The sequence below is a fragment of the Bubalus bubalis genome, chromosome 1, assembly GCF_019923935.1.
Source record: "Bubalus bubalis isolate 160015118507 breed Murrah chromosome 1, NDDB_SH_1, whole genome shotgun sequence".
NCBI classification, from domain to species: Eukaryota; Metazoa; Chordata; class Mammalia; order Artiodactyla; family Bovidae; genus Bubalus; species Bubalus bubalis.
The window spans coordinates 178,210,500-178,229,730 of NC_059157.1; the positions used below are offsets into that span (position 1 = coordinate 178,210,500).

The 19,231-nt window shown below is 37.8% G+C and overlaps 1 protein-coding gene across 5 annotated transcripts in view; it reads right to left on the reverse strand.

Moving 5' to 3' along the window:
* PPP2R3A (protein phosphatase 2 regulatory subunit B''alpha) overlaps positions 1–19,231 on the reverse strand; it is a 223,965-nt gene that overhangs the window by 158,881 nt on the left and 45,853 nt on the right. For 3 of the 5 annotated variants that reach the window (XM_025291381.3, XM_025291375.3, XM_025291369.3), the window contains one exon: positions 7,478–9,937. The exons of the other annotated variants lie outside the window; for them this stretch is intronic. In XM_025291381.3, the coding sequence (XP_025147166.2) occupies positions 7,478–9,469 (1,992 nt within the window). In that variant the 5' untranslated portion in view covers positions 9,470–9,937. The remainder of the gene's footprint in view (positions 1–7,477; positions 9,938–19,231) is intronic. 5 annotated transcript variants of the gene reach the window in all.

Below are 19,231 nucleotides of genomic sequence, written 5' to 3' on the forward strand. Positions count from 1 at the left end.
TCCTCTGAACTCCTGTAGCATTTCATCTCTCTCTCATGGAATCCATTCTTTTCACTCTGCATCACAGTAAATAGCTCATCTCTTCTACTAGACTGTGGGCTCCAAAAAGGCTTATTATGTCTGATTCATCTTAATCCCCAATTGTGTGCTCTACACAGTACATGCGTAAGCTATTTAGAAATTATCCTTTTTAAATCATTTTGGCAACCTCCATTTTACGTAATAATGTATTAACTATGCTGAAATAAACTTCCAGGCTCATGATGGAGCTGTTCCTGCCCGGAGCTCCTGCCAAATCACCAAACCAAAATCTGGATAACTTATATGTCCCTGTATATGGTCCACTTGACCAAAAATGTAGTATATTCAGTCAGCTAATCCCCAAGTGCCAAGCGAATTCTGGGCCTTCTCACCCCAAACAAGCTTGACTATGGGGCGCCAGCCATTCATATACTTTCTTCTTTAATAATTTTTTAACAATCATAAAAGTGATCTTTATCCCATTTTTGAAATAGGTCCTGCTAAAGTTCACATCTGGCAATACTTTGACAACAGTTTTACTCTTAATAGTTTTTTTTAGAAAATTAGAGTTTTAATTTGAACTTTCTAATAATTAGACACCTTTCCCCCTCAGTTAGTGGAGAAGGCAATGGCAACCCACTCCAGTACTCTCGCCTGGAAAATCCCATGGATGGAGGAGCCTGGTAGGCTGCAGTCCATGGGGTCGCAAAGAGTTGGACACGACTGAAGCGACTCAGCAGCAGCAGCAGCCCCCTCAGTTAGTGAAATCTGTAAGGTTTCACTAGACTTAAGCATTACAGTATAGCTTTAAAAAAATCTTCCTTTTTGTTTACCTTAACATTTTCCTCTTTCATTGACAAGTCCTTCCCGCCTGCCCTCCACTCTTTCAATGGAGACAAGCAATAATGGAAACTTTTCCCAGGCTTTGTTTTCACTAAAATTAAGTAAAAGTAAATAATTTTCAGGGGAGGCTAGGGTTTATTATTTTAATGTGTGAATAATAGCTAATAGGTTATTGTCCCATAAAGCTAAAAACAGACCAAAAATGACTGTAATATCATGTTAAAGGTAATAAAATGTAGAATTGAAGCATGATTTATTACGTGAACTTCCAAAGCAGTATATTTTTCTAAGTGTTTTTTTAAAAAATTTTATGTCCATGTCACACTCATGGATATGTATGTAATTCACTCATTTGTTATTATGAAACCCTCTGAAACCTCAGCCACATCCCCTTTCTCTCCTCCACAAGCTGTTTCTATTTTTTTTTTTAAACTGAAGTATAGTTGATTTACAATATTATATTAGTTTTAGGTGTACATTATAGTGGTTTGATATTTTTATAGATTTTACTCCATTCAATTATTATAAAATATTGACTGCATTCCCTATGCTGTACAATATATTTTGTAGTTTATTTTCCACCTAGTAGTTTGTATCGCTTAATGCCCTTCCCTATCCTGCCCTATGTCCCACCCCTCAACCTACTAGTAACCACTAGTTTGTCTGCTATATCTGTGAGTCTGTTTCTGTTTTGTTATATTCATTTGCTTTAAGATGCTATATATACGTGAAAACATACCATTCTCTTTGTTCAACTCATTTCAGGCCTATTTGAGTAACGTCTGTTATTCCAGGACCTACAGGGTTGTTTCCTGTCACCTGTTGACCAATTATATAGAACTTGACACAGCGAGAGAGTTCATGAGCAAAGGAAGGAAAAAAGAGCAGAGAATAAGACATGGGATGAAAAGGAATCTGTTTTAAGTGGAAAAGTTAGAGATAGGGAAATGACTGGAGAGGAAAAGGGAGAAAGCTATGTAGATAAGAACCCATGATGAAGAATTCTGAAACTCTGGGCTTACTTATTTTTCTACTTCTATTTGACTATCTGATTGCCACATTGGTAGTTTTTGCTACTGGTGTCTTTAAAAAAATATCACACTGAACCTTATCAAAAATCTGTTTTGCTGATCTACACAAAATAATATCTAGACCAGGAAATTAGCTAACTTTTTTCTATAAATGGCCAGACAGTAAGTATATCAGGCTTTAAGGTCTCTGTTACAACTACTCAACTTAGTAGACAGGGCACAAGAGCAGTCACAGTTCATATGGAAATAAAGGACTGTAGCTGTGCTACAATAAAGCGATTTACAAACACAGGTGGCAGGTCAGATTTGGCCCACGGACCACAGGATTCTGACCCCTCATTTATTTAAGCTGTTTAAAGCTGATTTGTGTCTTTATTTTTAATTGGAGGATAATTGCTTTACAGTGTTGTGTTGGTTTCTGCCATACAGCAGTGTGAATCAGCCATAAATACACATATATACCCTCCCTCTTGAAACTGCCTCCCACCCACCACCCCCAGGTAGTCACACGGCACCAGGGCTGAGCTCCTTATGTTACATAGCAACTTCCCACTAGTTATCTATTTTACATATGGTAACATACATGTTTCAATGCTACTGTCTGAATTCATCCCACCCTCTCCTTATCCCACTTTGCCTATAAGCCTGTTCTCCATGTCTTCATCTCTATTCCTGACCTGCAAATAGGTTCATTAGTACCATTTTTCTAGATTCCATATATATGTACTGCTGCTGCTGCTGCTTAGTCGCTTCAGTCATGTCCGACTCTGTGCGACCCCATAGACGGCAGCCTACCAGGCTCCCCTGTCCCTGGGATTCTCCAGGCAAGAACACTGGAGTGGGTTGCCAGTTCCTTCTCCAATGCGTGAAAGTGAAAGTGAAGTCGCTCAGTTGTGTCTGACTCTTAGCGACCCCATGGACTGCAGCCTACCAGGCTCCTCCGTCCATGGGATTTTCCAGGCAAGAGTACTGGAGTGGGGTGCCATTGCCTTCTCTGATATATATGTGCTAATATACAATATTTGCTTTTCTCTTTCTGATTTACTTCACTCTGTATAACAGGCTCTAGGTTCAGCCACCTCAGTTCAGCTGACTCAAATCCATTCCTTTTTATGGTTGAGTAATATTCCATTGTATATAGGTATCACAACTTCTTTATCTGTTCATCTCACCCCTGATTTAGACTGATTTCCTCTGTACCAATCTCTCAACATCCTTCTAGTATTTTTTATTTGATTCCCTCTCCAAATACAGATTTGAAATGTATTTCTAGAAAACAGATACTGTTCCTCTTGAGAAATTATTCTGAAATACATATTAAAATATTAATGATATATAATATTGTCAAGTAGATCTTTTCAGTGATAATCATCAGTGTCAAATAAAAGCAATTCCTATATGTCCCTTACATAAGTCTTTTAATTGAAATGTTTTGAACAACTGGAAAAATTTTGACTGTTCAAAATGTTAAAAAAATAAAAGCCTTAATTTAAAATTTATTATTCTTTAAAAAATTATTCTGAAAAAACTATACTGTGGGAGTCCTGTTCTTTAAAATCTTCGTTAGCTAGCCACTCCCTTAGAATGATCTCTTTTTTAAAAAAAAATTGAAGTATAGTTGCTGCATAATATGTTACAGGTATATGATACAGTGATCCACAATTTTTAAAGGTTTAGCTCCATCACGACTTCACTTTCACTTTTTACTTTCATGGATTGGAGATGGAAATGGCAACCCACTCCAGTATTCTTGCCTGGAGAATCCCAGGGATGGGGGAGCCTGGTGGGCTGCTGTCTATGGGGTCACACAGAGTTGGACACGGCTGAAGCGACTTAGCAGCAGCAGCATAGTTATTATAAACTACTGGATGTATTCCCTGTGTGGCATAATATGTCCTTGTAGCTTACTTTATACCTAGTAGTTTATACCTCTTACTCCCTAAGCCTATATTGGACCCAACCCACTCCCCTGTCCCCACTGACAACCACTAGTTTGTTCTCTTTATCTGTGAGTCTGCTGCTTTTTTGTGAAAGAAACACTTTAGCATAGCATACAGGGTCATTTGTAAGTTGGCCCCAACCTAACCCTCTGATTTTATTTGCTTTTGAACTGTGGTGTTGGAGAAGACTCTTGAGAGTCCCTTGGACTGCAAGGAGATCCAACCAGTCCATCCTAAAGGAAATCAGTCCTGAATATTCATTGGAAGGACTGATGCTGAAGCTGAAACTGCAATACTTTGGTCATCTGATGTGAAGGACTGACTCATTGGAAAAGACCCTGATGCTGGGAAAGATTGAAGGCGGGAGAGGAAGGGGACAACAGAGGATGAAATGGTTGGATGACATCACTGACTTGATGGACATGAGCTTGAGTAAGCTCTGGGAGTTGCAGTGATGGACAGGGAAGCGTGGTGTGCTTCAGTTCATGGGGTTGCAAAGAGTCGAACACTACTGAGCGACTGAACTGAACTGAACTTTCTGTTCATTCTCTGTATACAAAAATAAAAACACGACCAGGAGATAAAAACACTGACATTTCAGGAAATGGTTACTTCTGGAAGAGGAGAGAATACTGGGGAGGGGAACCCTTGGGATTTCAACTATATCTGAGGTGACTTTTTTAAAAACAGTGATATTAATGAAAATATTAAATAAAGATCTGAAGCAAAGCTACAGCAAAGCATTAAGATTTGATAAAGCAAAGTGGTGGGTAATAAAAAAGCTTTTTCTGTCATTCACAATACTTTTCTCTTTGTTTAAGACAGGGGTTAACAAACTACAATTTGGCCCACTGCCCATTCTTTAAGACTTAGAGCTAAGAATGGTTTTACATTATTGAAAGGCTGTTTAAAAAAGAAAAAACAAAAAACAAGACTATATGACAGAAACTTGTGACCTGCAAAGACTATAGTATTAACTATTTAGCCCTGTATAGAAAACATTTGCCAACTTCTGATTTTAAATATTTCATAAAAAGAAAAGATTTAAAAAAAGAAGAGGTAAGGAGGCAACTGAGTCAAGGAAGGATGGGTTTGTTTTCTTACCTTAAGTATCTTCCTGAGACATTTTATATTGTTTGTTTCTTTGAATTAGCTTTTCATGAATTATTTTTTCAACTTTTATGAAGAAGAAGTCTCATCAAAGTAAGAAGAATTGTAACTATGTATGGCAGTAGACAGTAACAAGACTTAACTGGGATTATATCCGTGTATATAAATACCAGGTTATTGTACACCTGCAACTAATACGTCAATTATACCTCAATTAAAAAAAAAATGATGTACCTCTGTGGGAAAAAAGAAATCTCATCAAATTTATTCTGAGGTTGGAACTCATAGAAAATGAGTTCTATGAGGAACTCATTTAAAAGACCTATGGGAGAATTGTTTAATATGATTTTGATTTCAGTCAGTCCATACCTGTCAAAAAACTGGGGAGCTCATTTAGAGCCCAGAGTGCCATTTTTATGTAGCTGTACTTGCACTGGTGACCCACTTATGAGCTGTCAGCCGGGCACACAGGAGAGATGCTGCATGCGATCTATTCTTGGCTTCAGGTTCACATTTTCTGTTTTCTGCAGTCTACTTCTTCTAGAAGAATTTGTTTCCCTCTGCTCCCCCCTACAGATAATAATGGGGCAAGAGGGCTAAACAAATTTCAAAACACTGTATTACAGTAAGAGTTTCTAGCCATAGTAGTTGTGAAACATTGGAATATGTCATTAGAGAAGGTAGACTTTTTTTTTTTTTTTTAATGGGGAAAACAACACATTTAAATATTTTGGTGCACCGCAGATCACAAGAACTGTTAGATCTTATGTTATTATCATTTTGGTTACTATACAGGTATTTTCTTTATAAAATAGTAAGCACATCAGTCTTGCCTATGTACATGAAAGGATTTAAAAAAAATTTTCTAATTAATTGACATATTTTCTCCCTTTCAGCATTGACCCATGTTAACAAGAGTATTACCAACTGTGAATCAAGGAATGAAGAGACTCAAGAGAGATTTCACAGTAATGTTCAGTGGACAACTGAGGATCTTTTAGACCTAAATTATTTAATACTTTAAATATGTACTGTTTTAAACTTTAGCATCACTGGTAACTAAAAATGTGTACAGGAGAACAACAGCCACAAAAAAATATGAGGTAAAAATTATTCATCTGATCATAATATGCATTTTTTCCTGTTTTAATGAAAATATTAATGTGAAAATAATAACTTGTTTTTTAACTGGGCCATATATATGCCATCTCTAATATCCATTTGTCTTTTTAAAATTTATTATATTAAAGATATACAAAATGGCATGACAAAATAATGATGATTCATTACCAGATTAAATATTACTGAGGCCCTGTGTACTCTTCCTCAGTTCTCTCTCTCTTCCTTCTTCCATGGATTAATCACTGTTCTGAACACTGTACCTGATGTATCCATTTATTTATTCACACTTTTTATACAATACAAATACCCCAAATAATTCCTATCATTATTTTACAACTAGTTTTGCTGACTTTGCTTCATGTCTGAATTCATACATGTTGACACATATAGTGTATTCACATGGTAGAGACAGAGCTCACCAAATATTCTATGTGCTCCCATATGATTCTTAGACTTCAGGTTGGAATCACTGGGCTGTGAGCAGATGGGAATTATGTCAAGAGTGGGACAAGGTGGCTAAAAGCTCCATTTCTTTCTTAGCCTTCTTCAGTGAACTCCTAAGCCACATCTTCCAGATGGGGCAATGGGGCAGCTGTAGGAACATGGGACATCCATCAGTCTGGGTCCCTGCACGAGGTGGAGCAGAGCCTCTCACCAACTGTGTTGGACATGTAAAATGAATAAGAATAATCCTATTGGGCTAAGACACATATACATACCTACAAATGGGCAGATAACTTCCTTTCTGGTATTATTCAAAAGCAATGCTATCAGTAGCAGGGTAAATTCAAAGCTTTCTGAAAATACTTCTACCTTGTAACTCTAGACTGACATCCATTCTCACTTGCATGACGAAGGATATTTCATATACTCTAATCTTTACCTTCTTTGAAGATCTGCTGCACTAACAAAACTTTCAGAGATGTGCTTATATGTTCACATACTTTTTCTGGTATGTTAGTTTTGTTTCCCCAACTAGATTTTAAGTTCTACATAGGCTTGTAGTCCACAAAGGCATGCAGCGAAGAGTGGCTTACTGGTTGAGGATGGTGAAACTAATATTAAATAACTCTTTGTGTAAGGCACCTTGCTTGTGCTTCACCTGACTTATCTTGATCATTATTACTCCCATTACAGATGAGGATATTAAGACCAAGTAAGTTTCCTTTGGTCACAGAGCTAGGAAGAAGATAAAGAGTGTCAGGAAGGAAATTGGAAACAATCTGCTTAACTCTATAAAGACTTTGCTTTTTAGCTTTTTCCACTGAACTCAGTGAGACCATGCCTACTGTAGGGTAGGAGCTTTAGTGGAACATAAAACGACTGACAAAATTTTTTTGTTTCTAAATTTTGCAAACATTAGTACATTTCTTTGGAGACTTCTTGGGACTGAAGATTGTTAGGTCTTACCTTGATCACCTCTGGGGTCTGCTGAATCAAAACCACTGAGGTAGTATCTTTGACTTTATCACCAACAGGACTTCTGCAGACTGATAAATTGGCCTGGGAGGAAGTTGTCAAGGTTTCTTGTAGAATCTGCATCATCTCTTTTTCTTGTGATAGGCTCCCTCTGCCTGATTTGCATTCAACCAATTCTTGAGCAAAATCTTCAATGCTTTCTAGAATCCGCAGTAAGAGGGCTCGATCCTCTTCCTCTATTTTGTGTCCATTGGTTTCAATAATCCTTGTTAGACAGGAAGGTGACACTTTTTCCGTGGGTGAGGAGACTTTAGATTTAGGCTCAAGATCTGGGAGCTGATCAATCAACTGACTCTGACTATTTAGAGAGTTAGAGCTTTTACCTTTAGCAAGTGGCTCTCTTAGAGAGGTCTCCATCTTTTGTGAGAAAGATTCCAAGTCCATTAACAATTTATCTATCTCTTCCTGACTGTTAGAATTCATAAAATCTCTGTGGTTTTCCTCTTCAACTTTAGGAACTTTAGATTTAAGATCTTCCTCAGGTAGACTAACAACTGATTTCTCAAATATCTTACCAATTTCATTTTGCATTGAGGCAGGACATTTTTTAAGATGAGTACCATGGTCTGATAATTCTGTTCTATCTTCATTTACCTTTATCAACTCCTGAGAGGGTCCATTTTCTGTCTTCTGTTCGTGATATAATGCTTTCTTTCCATCTGACTCTTCTTCAATATATAGGGTTTCCATGAGATTACCAGAAGAAACATTCTCTAAATGATTTACAGTTAATGACTGTGATTGAAGCTGGACATCTTTTAGAGTTCTGGGATCACTTATCTCTAAATTATATAAGGAATTTGTAGAGTTATTTGGAATGGGTTTTATAGTGTCTGTTTTTCTAGAACTGTGCTGGTCATCTTGCAATTCTATAGTTTGAAACTGTGCAGAGTCAAGGGCTGAGAGCTGGACAACATCTTCATACTTGGGGGGCTGTTCAGTGCCAAATACTGGGGAAAAGGGAGTCAGCTGTAAACTAGGCATATTACTGACCAGTTCTGTTAAATCTATAGCCTCATTATTCCCAGATTGCATGAATTCAAATGGTAGCTTTTTCAGGTAGGATGCTAACCTGGTCATTACATTCATATAGACAGTTTCAGAGCTAGAAATTGCATCATTACCATTTCCTTCATTGATGCTACTCCCTGTCTTTTTCTTTATACACTGTTTTATGATGTCTGTGCATTTTTTCAAATCCTCGGAGCATTTTAGCAAGATGTCTAGGCACATCTTTATGTCTGTACCAGAAGAAAAATTATCTATTTTATGTTTTTCTAAAATCTGAGTAACCAGGTCTTCTTCAGAGAAGTTGTGAAGAAACACTGAAGTCAGGTTTGTATCGAGTGAGTTTCTATGGGATAAAGATTTTTCCTCAACTGAGGAACTCCGGAGTAAACCAAAGGATGGAGAATTCCCATCATGGTTATAATGACCACAGAGCAAGTCAAAATCAACTGACCTCCTGTTGAATGAGTCAGATTTAACTTTCCTTCCCTTTTTGTAAGCGGCATGGTTAGAGTTTTTGAGTTTTTCAAGGGAAAATTCTTTTATTTTCCCACTGGCAAAACTGATTGCTTCTCCTGCAATGTCCTTTAAATTACAGGTACTCTGAAATGTAGATCCTTTCCTGACCTTGGGTATGCCCGTGAGGGCTTGATGGGGATAGTCACCTTCAGCTGAGGAAAACCCATTTTCATGGGGTAGAAACAGAGAGTCCAGATCTGTATCTTTGAACTGAGACACAGGGATGTGTAAGAGGTCTGCACAAACACTATGATGTATCACAATGCAGTCAACTCCATGTGTGAAGGTGTGGCAGGTTCCAGTGCAATAATGTATCGCTTGCTCAAAACGCCGGTCTATCACCACACTGCTGTAGTGGTTCACAGTACTAACCACAAGTCTGTAAGTTGCTGCCATAATATCAAATCCACTGGGTGGTAGGATGTAGATTTTTCCAGAACTTGTTTCAAGTAAATTCTCCTAAATGACACTCAGCTAAAAATATATTTGACTGACAATGTTCAGTGGTTTCTTGCAAATATAATGACCTTTCCCGCAAAGGGAAATCATCAAAATTTGAGGTTTGGTAACTGTCAGATACAGTAGCTGTTGCACATGCGTGCTTGTATCAGCAAGTCTAATAATTTAATAATTGTGCTTTCTAGTTTCATTTAGTAATATCATAATACTACAGGATTACTTTTAGGAATAAATTTTAAGAAGAATAAAGAATATTCTCTTTTAGTTCTTCAGCAGTCCTATGATGCAGACATATATGGTCATAAATGTACTGTCATCAATCTCAGTTGGTAGTATAGAAGTACTGTGATAACTGAGTCCTCCAAACGCTTAAATGATCCATTTTTTTGTGAATGACAGGAAAACCTATAATGAAAAAAGAAAATAATTTAAAGGAAATACAATCTCTTAATACTGACAGAATCTTTTATTTCCTCTTCTTTTGTATCCCACACGCAGTTAATTATCTTTTTCTTTGCCACATCACTGATGGCTTATTTTTGATTCAAGCCTTTGTTTCATTACACCCTACACTCCTTATTACCTAAAGTAGTATTACCAGCTTTCCTGGGGACTTGGTGATAAAGAATCCGCTTGCTAATGCAGGAGATGCAGGTTTGATTCCTGAGTTGGGAAGATCCCCTGGAGGAGGAAATGGCAACCCACACCAGAATTCTTACTTGGAAAATCCCAAGAACAGAGGAGCCTAGTGGGCTACAGTCCATGGGGTCACAAAACAGTCAGATGTGACTTAGTAACTTAACTACAGTAACAGTATTACCTCAACTCTGCCTTGTTACAGCTGCCTCTCAGTTGGCATTTCTAATCCCACCCTCCTTGCTTCCTAACATGACACTGACTAGCTTAGATATAGAGAGCTTTCTCACCTCTTACAGATCAAGAATTCACACTACTGATCCCTAACATGCATCATGGCAGGCCTAGCTTTTTTGACTCATTTTCAACAACTATTCCCATCCACACATAACCTTATTTTCTGTTATTGTCCTGCATCAACAGGACAGGTTGATGTTGCTTCCATCAACCTAGGTTTCTTAAAGATGGCTGACACACAGTGCTTACTCTTCACTGTACAACGTCCTTGACACTTGGAAATTATTCCCTTACCTTCATATCTTTTCTTACTCTTTCTGAGAGAGAAAAACAACCTTTATTACTGATCTTGATCTCATCTTCTCAGACCCTGCCACATGCAGATCTCCCTCTCTTGTCATCAATGGATAGAATTTAATCATTCTTTTTTTTTTAAAGGGCACTTAAATCATGTTGTAAGTTGCTGTCCAAAAAGGTTCAATCCAGTGCTGCCCAGTAGTCCTATCCATTACTAAAAGTGGGGAGGCGGGTACTGAATTCTTCAAATATTATTGTTGAGCTTTCTATTTCTCCCTTAATTTATTTTGCTTTCTGTATTTTGATATTCTGTTGTTAGATACGCATGTTTCTAACTGTTATATCTGCCAGATGGAGGGACACAAACTATTATAAAATATGTATAACTGACTCACTTTGCTGTATAGCAGAAACTAACACAGCACTATAAACCAATTATCCTCTAATAAAAATTAATTTAAAATAATAAAAAGAGAAAAAACATTAAAAAACAAAACAAAATAAAAAGGTTCAGTCAATGTTCTGACTTAATCAATAAACACTGAATGCTTACTGTGTGACAGGCACCTGCCAAGTGCTAGAGATAGAGCAGTGAATAAAGTCCCTGTCCTGAATGAACTGACGATCTAGCTGGAAAAAGAAAAACAACATATAAGTAAACCTAACTTAGATGGTGATATGTGCAACAGAGAAAGATAAAGCACGGCAAGGGTTTAGAAAGGATGAGAAGGTGCTGTGTTACAAAGGGCAGTCAGGGAAGACCTCACTGATTCTGAACAGAGATCTGAAAGAAGAGAGGGAGCAGGTTGAGGAGGTATTTGGGGTTAAATCATCTTGGGCAGAATAACCAAAAGTAAAAAGGCTCTGTGGTACGAGCATGCTTGACTTACTAAAAGAAACAAGGAGGCTAAAGTGACTGGAGTAGAGAAAGCAAGGTGGTAGGCAGTGTGGGAGAAGAGGCCAGAAAGGAAAGGTGGGAGTCTAAATCATGCAGCAAAGAAAGAGAGCATCAGTTTAACAATACCAAGAATTGCACTGGTATTTTAACAATAAAAAGTTACCCATTTAATAATGAGAAACAGAACTTGACTGTTTTCATTTTTATTTCTTCAATCCTAGAAAATTCTGTTTATTTTGCTTATTTGTTATATTTCTTCTTTGGTAAAGTTTCTATTCAAATCCTTTGCTTATTTCTGTATTTGAGACAGTGAAATAAGATATGGTTAATAGTTAATACAATTAATTCATGAAGAACCCTTTGTTTTGTAGAATTCTTATACTGTTTAGGATATATTTCTTGGCTCTTTAGATTCAATGATTATTACTCTTTTTTTATGCCAATCCTATACTATCATAATTACTGTTGTCTTATTAAGTTTTATTATCTTTTTCCCTCATATTTTGAATTATGATTCCTTTTTATGTTCCAACATTCTTTGATGGTCTTCCAGATGAATTTCTGCATTGTCAGATTTTAAGAAAACTATGATAGGAATTTGATTATAATTACAGTAAACTTATGAATTATTCTGAAGGAACACTGATATCACTATAATATTCAGATTTTCCTTCCACAAACATATAAATCATAATTCCAACACTCCTTTCTTTCTTTGTGGTTTTTCTTCAGTGTTTCACCCCCATTCTTCTTTTCGTGCAGTGTCTCAACTTTATTGCTATGTGAATTGATCTTGAGCCATTGTTTTGTCCTCTACTGCCTTGCCTTCAAATCCAAGATGGTGGCTCATATAAAACTATAAAGCTGAATATCATGCAGGTTGGCTGAAGCTCAAGTATAAAGAAGATCCATAGTAAAGGGAGTGAGTGAAAGTCGCTCAATTGTGTCCGACTCTTTGTGACCCCATGGACTATAATTTGTGACCCCATGGGATTCTCTAGGCCAGAATACTGGAGTGGGTAGCTTTTCCCTTCTCCACAGGATCTTCCCAACCCAGGGATCAAAGCCAGGTCTCCCACATTGCAGGCAGATTCTTTACCAGCTGAGCCACAAGGGAGTACCTATCCAATAATTCTTAAGTGAAAATACAAAAGTGCCAAAGAGGAATAAGTATTATGGGGCAAAAGACTAGAATGTAGCAATGGAAGGAAAAACATTTTTAAAAGATGTACATCTAGGAGACAGGGAAGAAATAGCACCAAACACAAAAAACTATGCACCTTTTCAGAAAACCATGATTTTGAAGAGTTTTTGGGTAAGGACAAAAGAGAAGGAAAATCAAAGGACACTATCAAGAAAGTATATTAGGATAATTGTATGAGAGCTAATAAGACTATATCATTTTTGTTTGTTTTGGCCATGCTATATGGCATGCGGGATCTTAGTTACCTGACCAGGGATAGAACTTGTGCCCCCTGCACTGGAAGCATGGAGTCCTAATCATTGGATCTCCAGGGAAGTCCCAGGACTATATCTTAATATGGGTGATAAAACTGGTCCTGAAGCAAAATACAGAACTGTTAGACAATTTAAATATCCAGATTAAATTGTATATTTAAATATTAAATTTAAACTATTACAACAGTTGTCAGATAAATTCCTAAAGTGACATAAGACTCTTTTATTTCTCTGAAATTTGAGAAACTAAAGAGAAATCTTTCTCTAGGTTTGAAAATGCGCAAAACAACCAGTTAATAAGGTAATATGACAGAAAATACAAGGAAGTATTGTTGTGATGTTAGAATTTGAAGTAATTAAGGGAGAGAATACTGCCAGAGTCAGACATATGCTTTTAGCCAGTGCTGCCTAATAAAACTTTCTGTGTTGATGGAAACATTCCATGTCTGCCATGATATGGCTGCATCTGCCACATGTGGCTATTGAGCACTTTAAACGCGGCTACTGTAACTGAAGCACTGAATTTTAATTTTATTTAGTTAAACATTTTAAATTTTGCAATTATTTTAGACTCACAGAAAAGTTACAAAAATAATATATGGAGTTCCTGTGTGCCCTTCCCCCAGTTTCCTCCAATGGTAACATCCTATATCACCATACCACAAGGATCAAAAGCAGGAAACTGACAATTAACAGACCTTATTTAGATTTCACCAGTTTTATATGACTCACTCCTTCCTTTTCTTTTCTTCCTCCCTTCCTTTTACAGTAAATACCACCACAATCAGGATAGAAAACTACCCCTTCACTCTTCAGAGCCCCTCACACTACTCTTTTGTAGTCATACAGTGAACAGGCCACTAAACTGTCCTGCATCATTATGATTCTGTCATTTCAAGAACATTTATGTAAGGCGTACAGTGTTTAAGCTTTTGATATTGGTTTCTCTCACTGAACTCAATGATTTTAAGAGTCATTCACTTTACTGAACATTTCAACAGTTCATCCCTTTTTATTGCTGAGTCTATTGATTGTATGGATATACCACAATTTGTTTGCCCATTCACCTGTTTAAGGATATTTATGTTGTTTACAGTTTGGGTTATTACAAATAAAGCTGCTGTTTTTGTATAAACATGGCTTCCATTCCTCTATGGTAAATAACCACATTTACAAGTCTGATTGTTAGGTTGAATGTTAAGCATATTTTTATAAGAAACTGACAAACTATTTACCAGAGTGGCTACACCATTTTACATTCCCACCAGTAATGCATGAGAGAGATGGCTGATTCCACATCCTCTTCAACATTTGTGACTGCCAGTATTTTCTACTTTAGCCATTCTAATAGTGTACTGTATTATCTCAATGGAGCTTTAACCTACATCTCCCTTCTAGCTAATGACGTTGAACATCTTATCCTGTGCTACTGATCAGCCCCATATGTCCCTAGAGAAGTAGTGTTTAAATATTTTGTCTATTCTTATTAATTCCAATAATTTCTTTGAAACCCATATGTGGTTAGAGGCCACCATATTATGCAGTATAGTCCCAGTTAGTAGGAAGGTAGCTTTCAGAAATTCTGAGACTTGAAAAGAAAATATGAAGGAAAAAATGAGAAGATACAACAAAAATGAAGACTGATAGGTTTTAAAAATGAAATCTGATGACCCTGTCATAAGTAATCTTACTGAGAAAGAGAAGTGGTGGGAGGAAGAGCTAAAGAACTAATTAAAAATTTAGGTCTTTGAGTTTAAATTTTGAAGGGACATGAATATCACAGAGAGGGAACATAAAACTAAATCCCAAGAGATGGGACCAATTTCAATAAGAAGTTTACAGTGTAAAATAATTTTTTTTTTTTAAGGTAAAAGAAATGAAGATTATTCTCCTGGTATTTGGTTCAGATTCTGTGGGTATCAAATTCTGCCTTTTTGTTTAGACCATGACTCAACTGATGCCCAATTGTACCGCTGGAATCCTAGACATGGAATCTAATCCAATTATTCTTAATCAGAGATACAATATAACTCAGAACTATGATGCTATCTTATGTCTCTCAGTAAAAGCCAGTCTGCATGGGTTTGAATCCCAAGCCTGCCACCAACAGCTATGTGGCCTTACAGAAGTTTTTATCAGTTTTTATCAGCCTGTTTCACCTGCAAAACAGAGATAATAATAGTAACCATCTCATGAGGATTAAGTGAATATGTTGAATGCTTAGAACAATGCCTAAGACACCGGAAATACTCAATAACGTTAGCTGTTACTGGTATAACTCACTTATCCAGCATTTTCTACTCTGAGCCAGATGTTGGTGGGATGATGCTGAATAATTCTTGGTGATGGCCCTCAGCACACTCACTGTTTAATCAGGGCAACAGGGAGGCAAGTACAGCATGGATCAGGAGCACAAAGGTGGGGGTTCTCTTTTCCATATTGCTCCCATAATAAATACACATTATCAGAAAAGTTAGAAAAACACTGTAATTACTCATATCACAATTCAGAAATAACCATTGTTAATATTTTTATGAATGAACATCATGAAATTTTGTGAAAGTATGCTTTACAAAAAAGTTATTTTCTTAGGATATATTCCAAGGTGTAAAATGCTAAGCCAAAAGGAGTGTGTGTATATGCCTATTATTTTTAATGGTTCTAGAAACATACATCCATTCTCTGCTCTCCAGAAAAATGGCAAATTTATATTTCCAATATCAGTGTAGGAGTAGGCCCATCTTTCCATGTTCCAATTTGATAAGATGAAAAAATGAAGTGCATATTTCAATCTGCACCTAAATATCTATTTAGCTAGCAGACATTTTGTGTTCATTCACAAATCCTTTCTTCAAGCCCTTTTTCTATTTTAAAAGAGAGTATCTAAATCAGACCTCAAAGTCAGGAACAGCTTCCCCAAATAAGGGATGTATGTACCTATTCTTGAGTTCTAAATTCTGTCTAACTAATGAGAATTAGATAAGAAGGAGAGGGAGAATACTCTAGAGGGAAACATATATGTGAAGGCTCAGAGGCCTAACATGGCACGGTGAGTTCAGAACAATGATAGTTCCAGCCGATTTCACTGAGGTGGGACGGGGAGGGTACAGACAGGCAAGAGGGGAGGAAACCAGAGAGGAGCAGGAACTGGGCCACAGACTGTCTTGTGTGCTAACCTCAGCAGTCTGAACTTTATTCTGAAAACTATGGGAAAAGAACCAAAGACTTTTAAGCTGGGAAGTAACATGATAAAGTTTATTTTTGAGAAAGACATTCTACCAGTTGAGTCAAAGTGTGGAAATCAATTAGAAGGCTAATGTAATAATCCATGTAATAAGTGCTAAGACTCTAAACCAAGTAGGTGGCAGAAGTTAATAAACAGGAAGGCACTGATTAAATAGTCAGTGAGAAAGAATTCACAGAAGAGGAGGAGGAGACAGTAAAAAGGGAGGAATCTTGGGTTTCTGATTTAGGTACTGGAGGACTAATGTTATCACTTCCAACATGTTTTTTGTTTTTGTTTCATGGGAAGTGGTCATAGAAAACATGAAGGGTTTTATTCTGAATGTGTTGTTTGAAGAGGTAACACACATGGATCATCCAAGTGGTGATGAGTGGATGAAATGTGAATGTAAAAACCTTCAGGTCAGCAGCAAGATCTGGGTGGGAAAGGCAGCTCTGAGAGGTCACTCAGAGTGTGTGCATATAGTGAGAAGGGCTCTGGGCTGAGGATCATAGACATTTCTGGGTTAAAGAGAAGAACAGAATTCTTAGGAGGGATCCTAAGAAACAACTCTCAAGGATGTTGAAGGAGAAACTTTCAAAATGGACATCATTAGTGGTTCGGTGTTGCCAAGAGATCAAGGAAAAACAAAAATTACCCACTGGATTTTCCAGTGTGAAGGTCACTAGTAACCTCGGTAAGGGAGATTTCAAAAACCAACAAACCCCAAAGACTATGGCATAGTTCCAAAGACTATGTATGCACAAGAGGTATGTATAATTAAAAATACCTGTCAATAGAAGTCCAAAAGAACTAAGTAAAAAGAGTCCTAAATGATAAGAAAGCATTGTATTCTAGTTTGAGATTTTTCTTTCTAAATGGCACATGAAACGAGTGTTTTACAATGTTCAATTTGATGAAATATCAGTCTAAACATGTTATATCAGGGGTAGAAAGCAGAGAGGGAGGGAAATTAAGAGATGATATTTTGAATATTTACATTTATTCCTCTTCAGGTCTTTTTGCACATTGCCTGCCCACTTCCCCCAAGCCTTTCATCTTTTCTGTTCCTTCGTCTCCACAATGGGCCAGTCTGTTTTCCCAATTTCTGTCTAAGTGGTTCATATGCACTCTAAGTGGTTCAGCGTTCATTCAACAATTCCTATTACTTCCATGTTAATTGGTGTATGACTATGTTAACAAGTACTCTCCAGTGGCTCCCGGTATTCCTTCAGCGCGAACATCCCAATGAAGTGGATTTCTTGTGAAACAAAGGTACAGAGGCAGCCAACAAGAAAAGTTAGGAGGGAGAACTGGATTTTGAAGGATGAGAGCCTTAGCAGGTGAAGATGGGATTTAACTGGTGGGGAAGATCCCCTAGAGAAGGAAATGGCAACCTACTCCAATATTCTTGCCTGGAAAATCCCATTGAGCCTGGCAGGCTATAGTCCATGGGGTCTCAAGGAGTCAGACACAACTGAGCATGCACATGCATATAAGCAAAAAGGAATTCAACAAAGGTACAGAGATATAGCAGATATTCTACTATATAATTAAGAGAGAGCTTTGTGTGTTTGGATAAGTAGCAGGACTTTGGTATTGGTAAGGCTGAAAATGTACAGTACGGATTTTACAGTTTTAAGGCTTGCCTGGTGGCTCAGAGGTTAAAGCATCTGCCTGGAATGCTGGAGACCCAGGTTCGATCCCTGGGTCGGGAAGATCCCCTGGAGAAGGAAATGGCAACCCACTCCAGGACTCTTGCCTGGAGAATCCCATGGAGGGAGGAGCCTGGTAGGCTACAGTCCATGGGGTCGCAAAGAGTCGGACACGACTGAACGACTTCACTCAAATATTGAGAACAAAAATAGGAATGTAAACTCGATCTTCAAAGAACCTAAGAGACATCAGTAACCCCAAATCACTGTATATGAAGACAGAAAACTGCAGCAGGATAGTAAGTGACTTAGCAGAGTAGAGGAGGAAGGGATACTAATGACAAACACACCAATTCCCCCTGCACAACCCCAGAAGGCCCAGGTTAGGAGGTACCAAGAATCACAGAAAATGGGCTAGGGTAGAGGACAGACCACAAGGGGAGTGCTTAAAAGTTTGAAAGGAATAGAGTTCTCCCCACCCTTACTCCACAAACTCAGAAAATCATCCCTCCTTTCCTGCTAAGACAGGAATCCTATTTGTTGGTGAAAAAACCTGAACCAGAAAAACACCAACCTCAGGCCATCACACACAAAAAGGGTGGTAAAGGACTAAAAATTGAGTAAAGGTCTACTTTCTGAATAAGCCCACCAGCCTCCTTATCCCAGCTCAAGTCCAGGTCAGTCACCAAAACCAGGTTTATTATCTCCAGCTCCCAGCCCCCACTATTAAAGAATTCTTTTTCTGGAGATTAGAAAGCCCATCTGATCACATGATCACCTTACAGAGAAACCCACTAATTGACAAAAGAATTCTATTCCTTTCAAACTTTCAAACACTCCCCCTGTGTTCACTAATTGACAAACGCTACTCCAAAACAGAGCTTCCTCTCAGCTCTCTGAGTGCCTGCTAAGTCGCTTCAGTCATGTCGGACTCTTTGCGACCCTATGGACTGTAGCCTGCCAGGCTCCTCTGTCCATGGGATTCTCCAGGCAGTACTGGAGTGGGTTGCCATGCCCTCCTCCAGGGGATCTTCACAACCCAAGCATCAAACTCGCGCCTCTTGCACCTCCTGCACTGACAGGTGGGTTCTGTACCACTAGCTCTACCTGGGAAGCCGCTCAGCTCTTAGAGTCTCACTTTTATTTTAAATCAGCTTTACTGATGTATAATTTGCAGAGTAAAAATGTTCATTTTAGATGTATAGTTCAAGGAAATTTAGCAAGAACCACTGTCCTAGAAGAGAGGGAAAATTTACATTGCCCTAAAACTATTTCTGTGCCCCTTCCCAATCAAT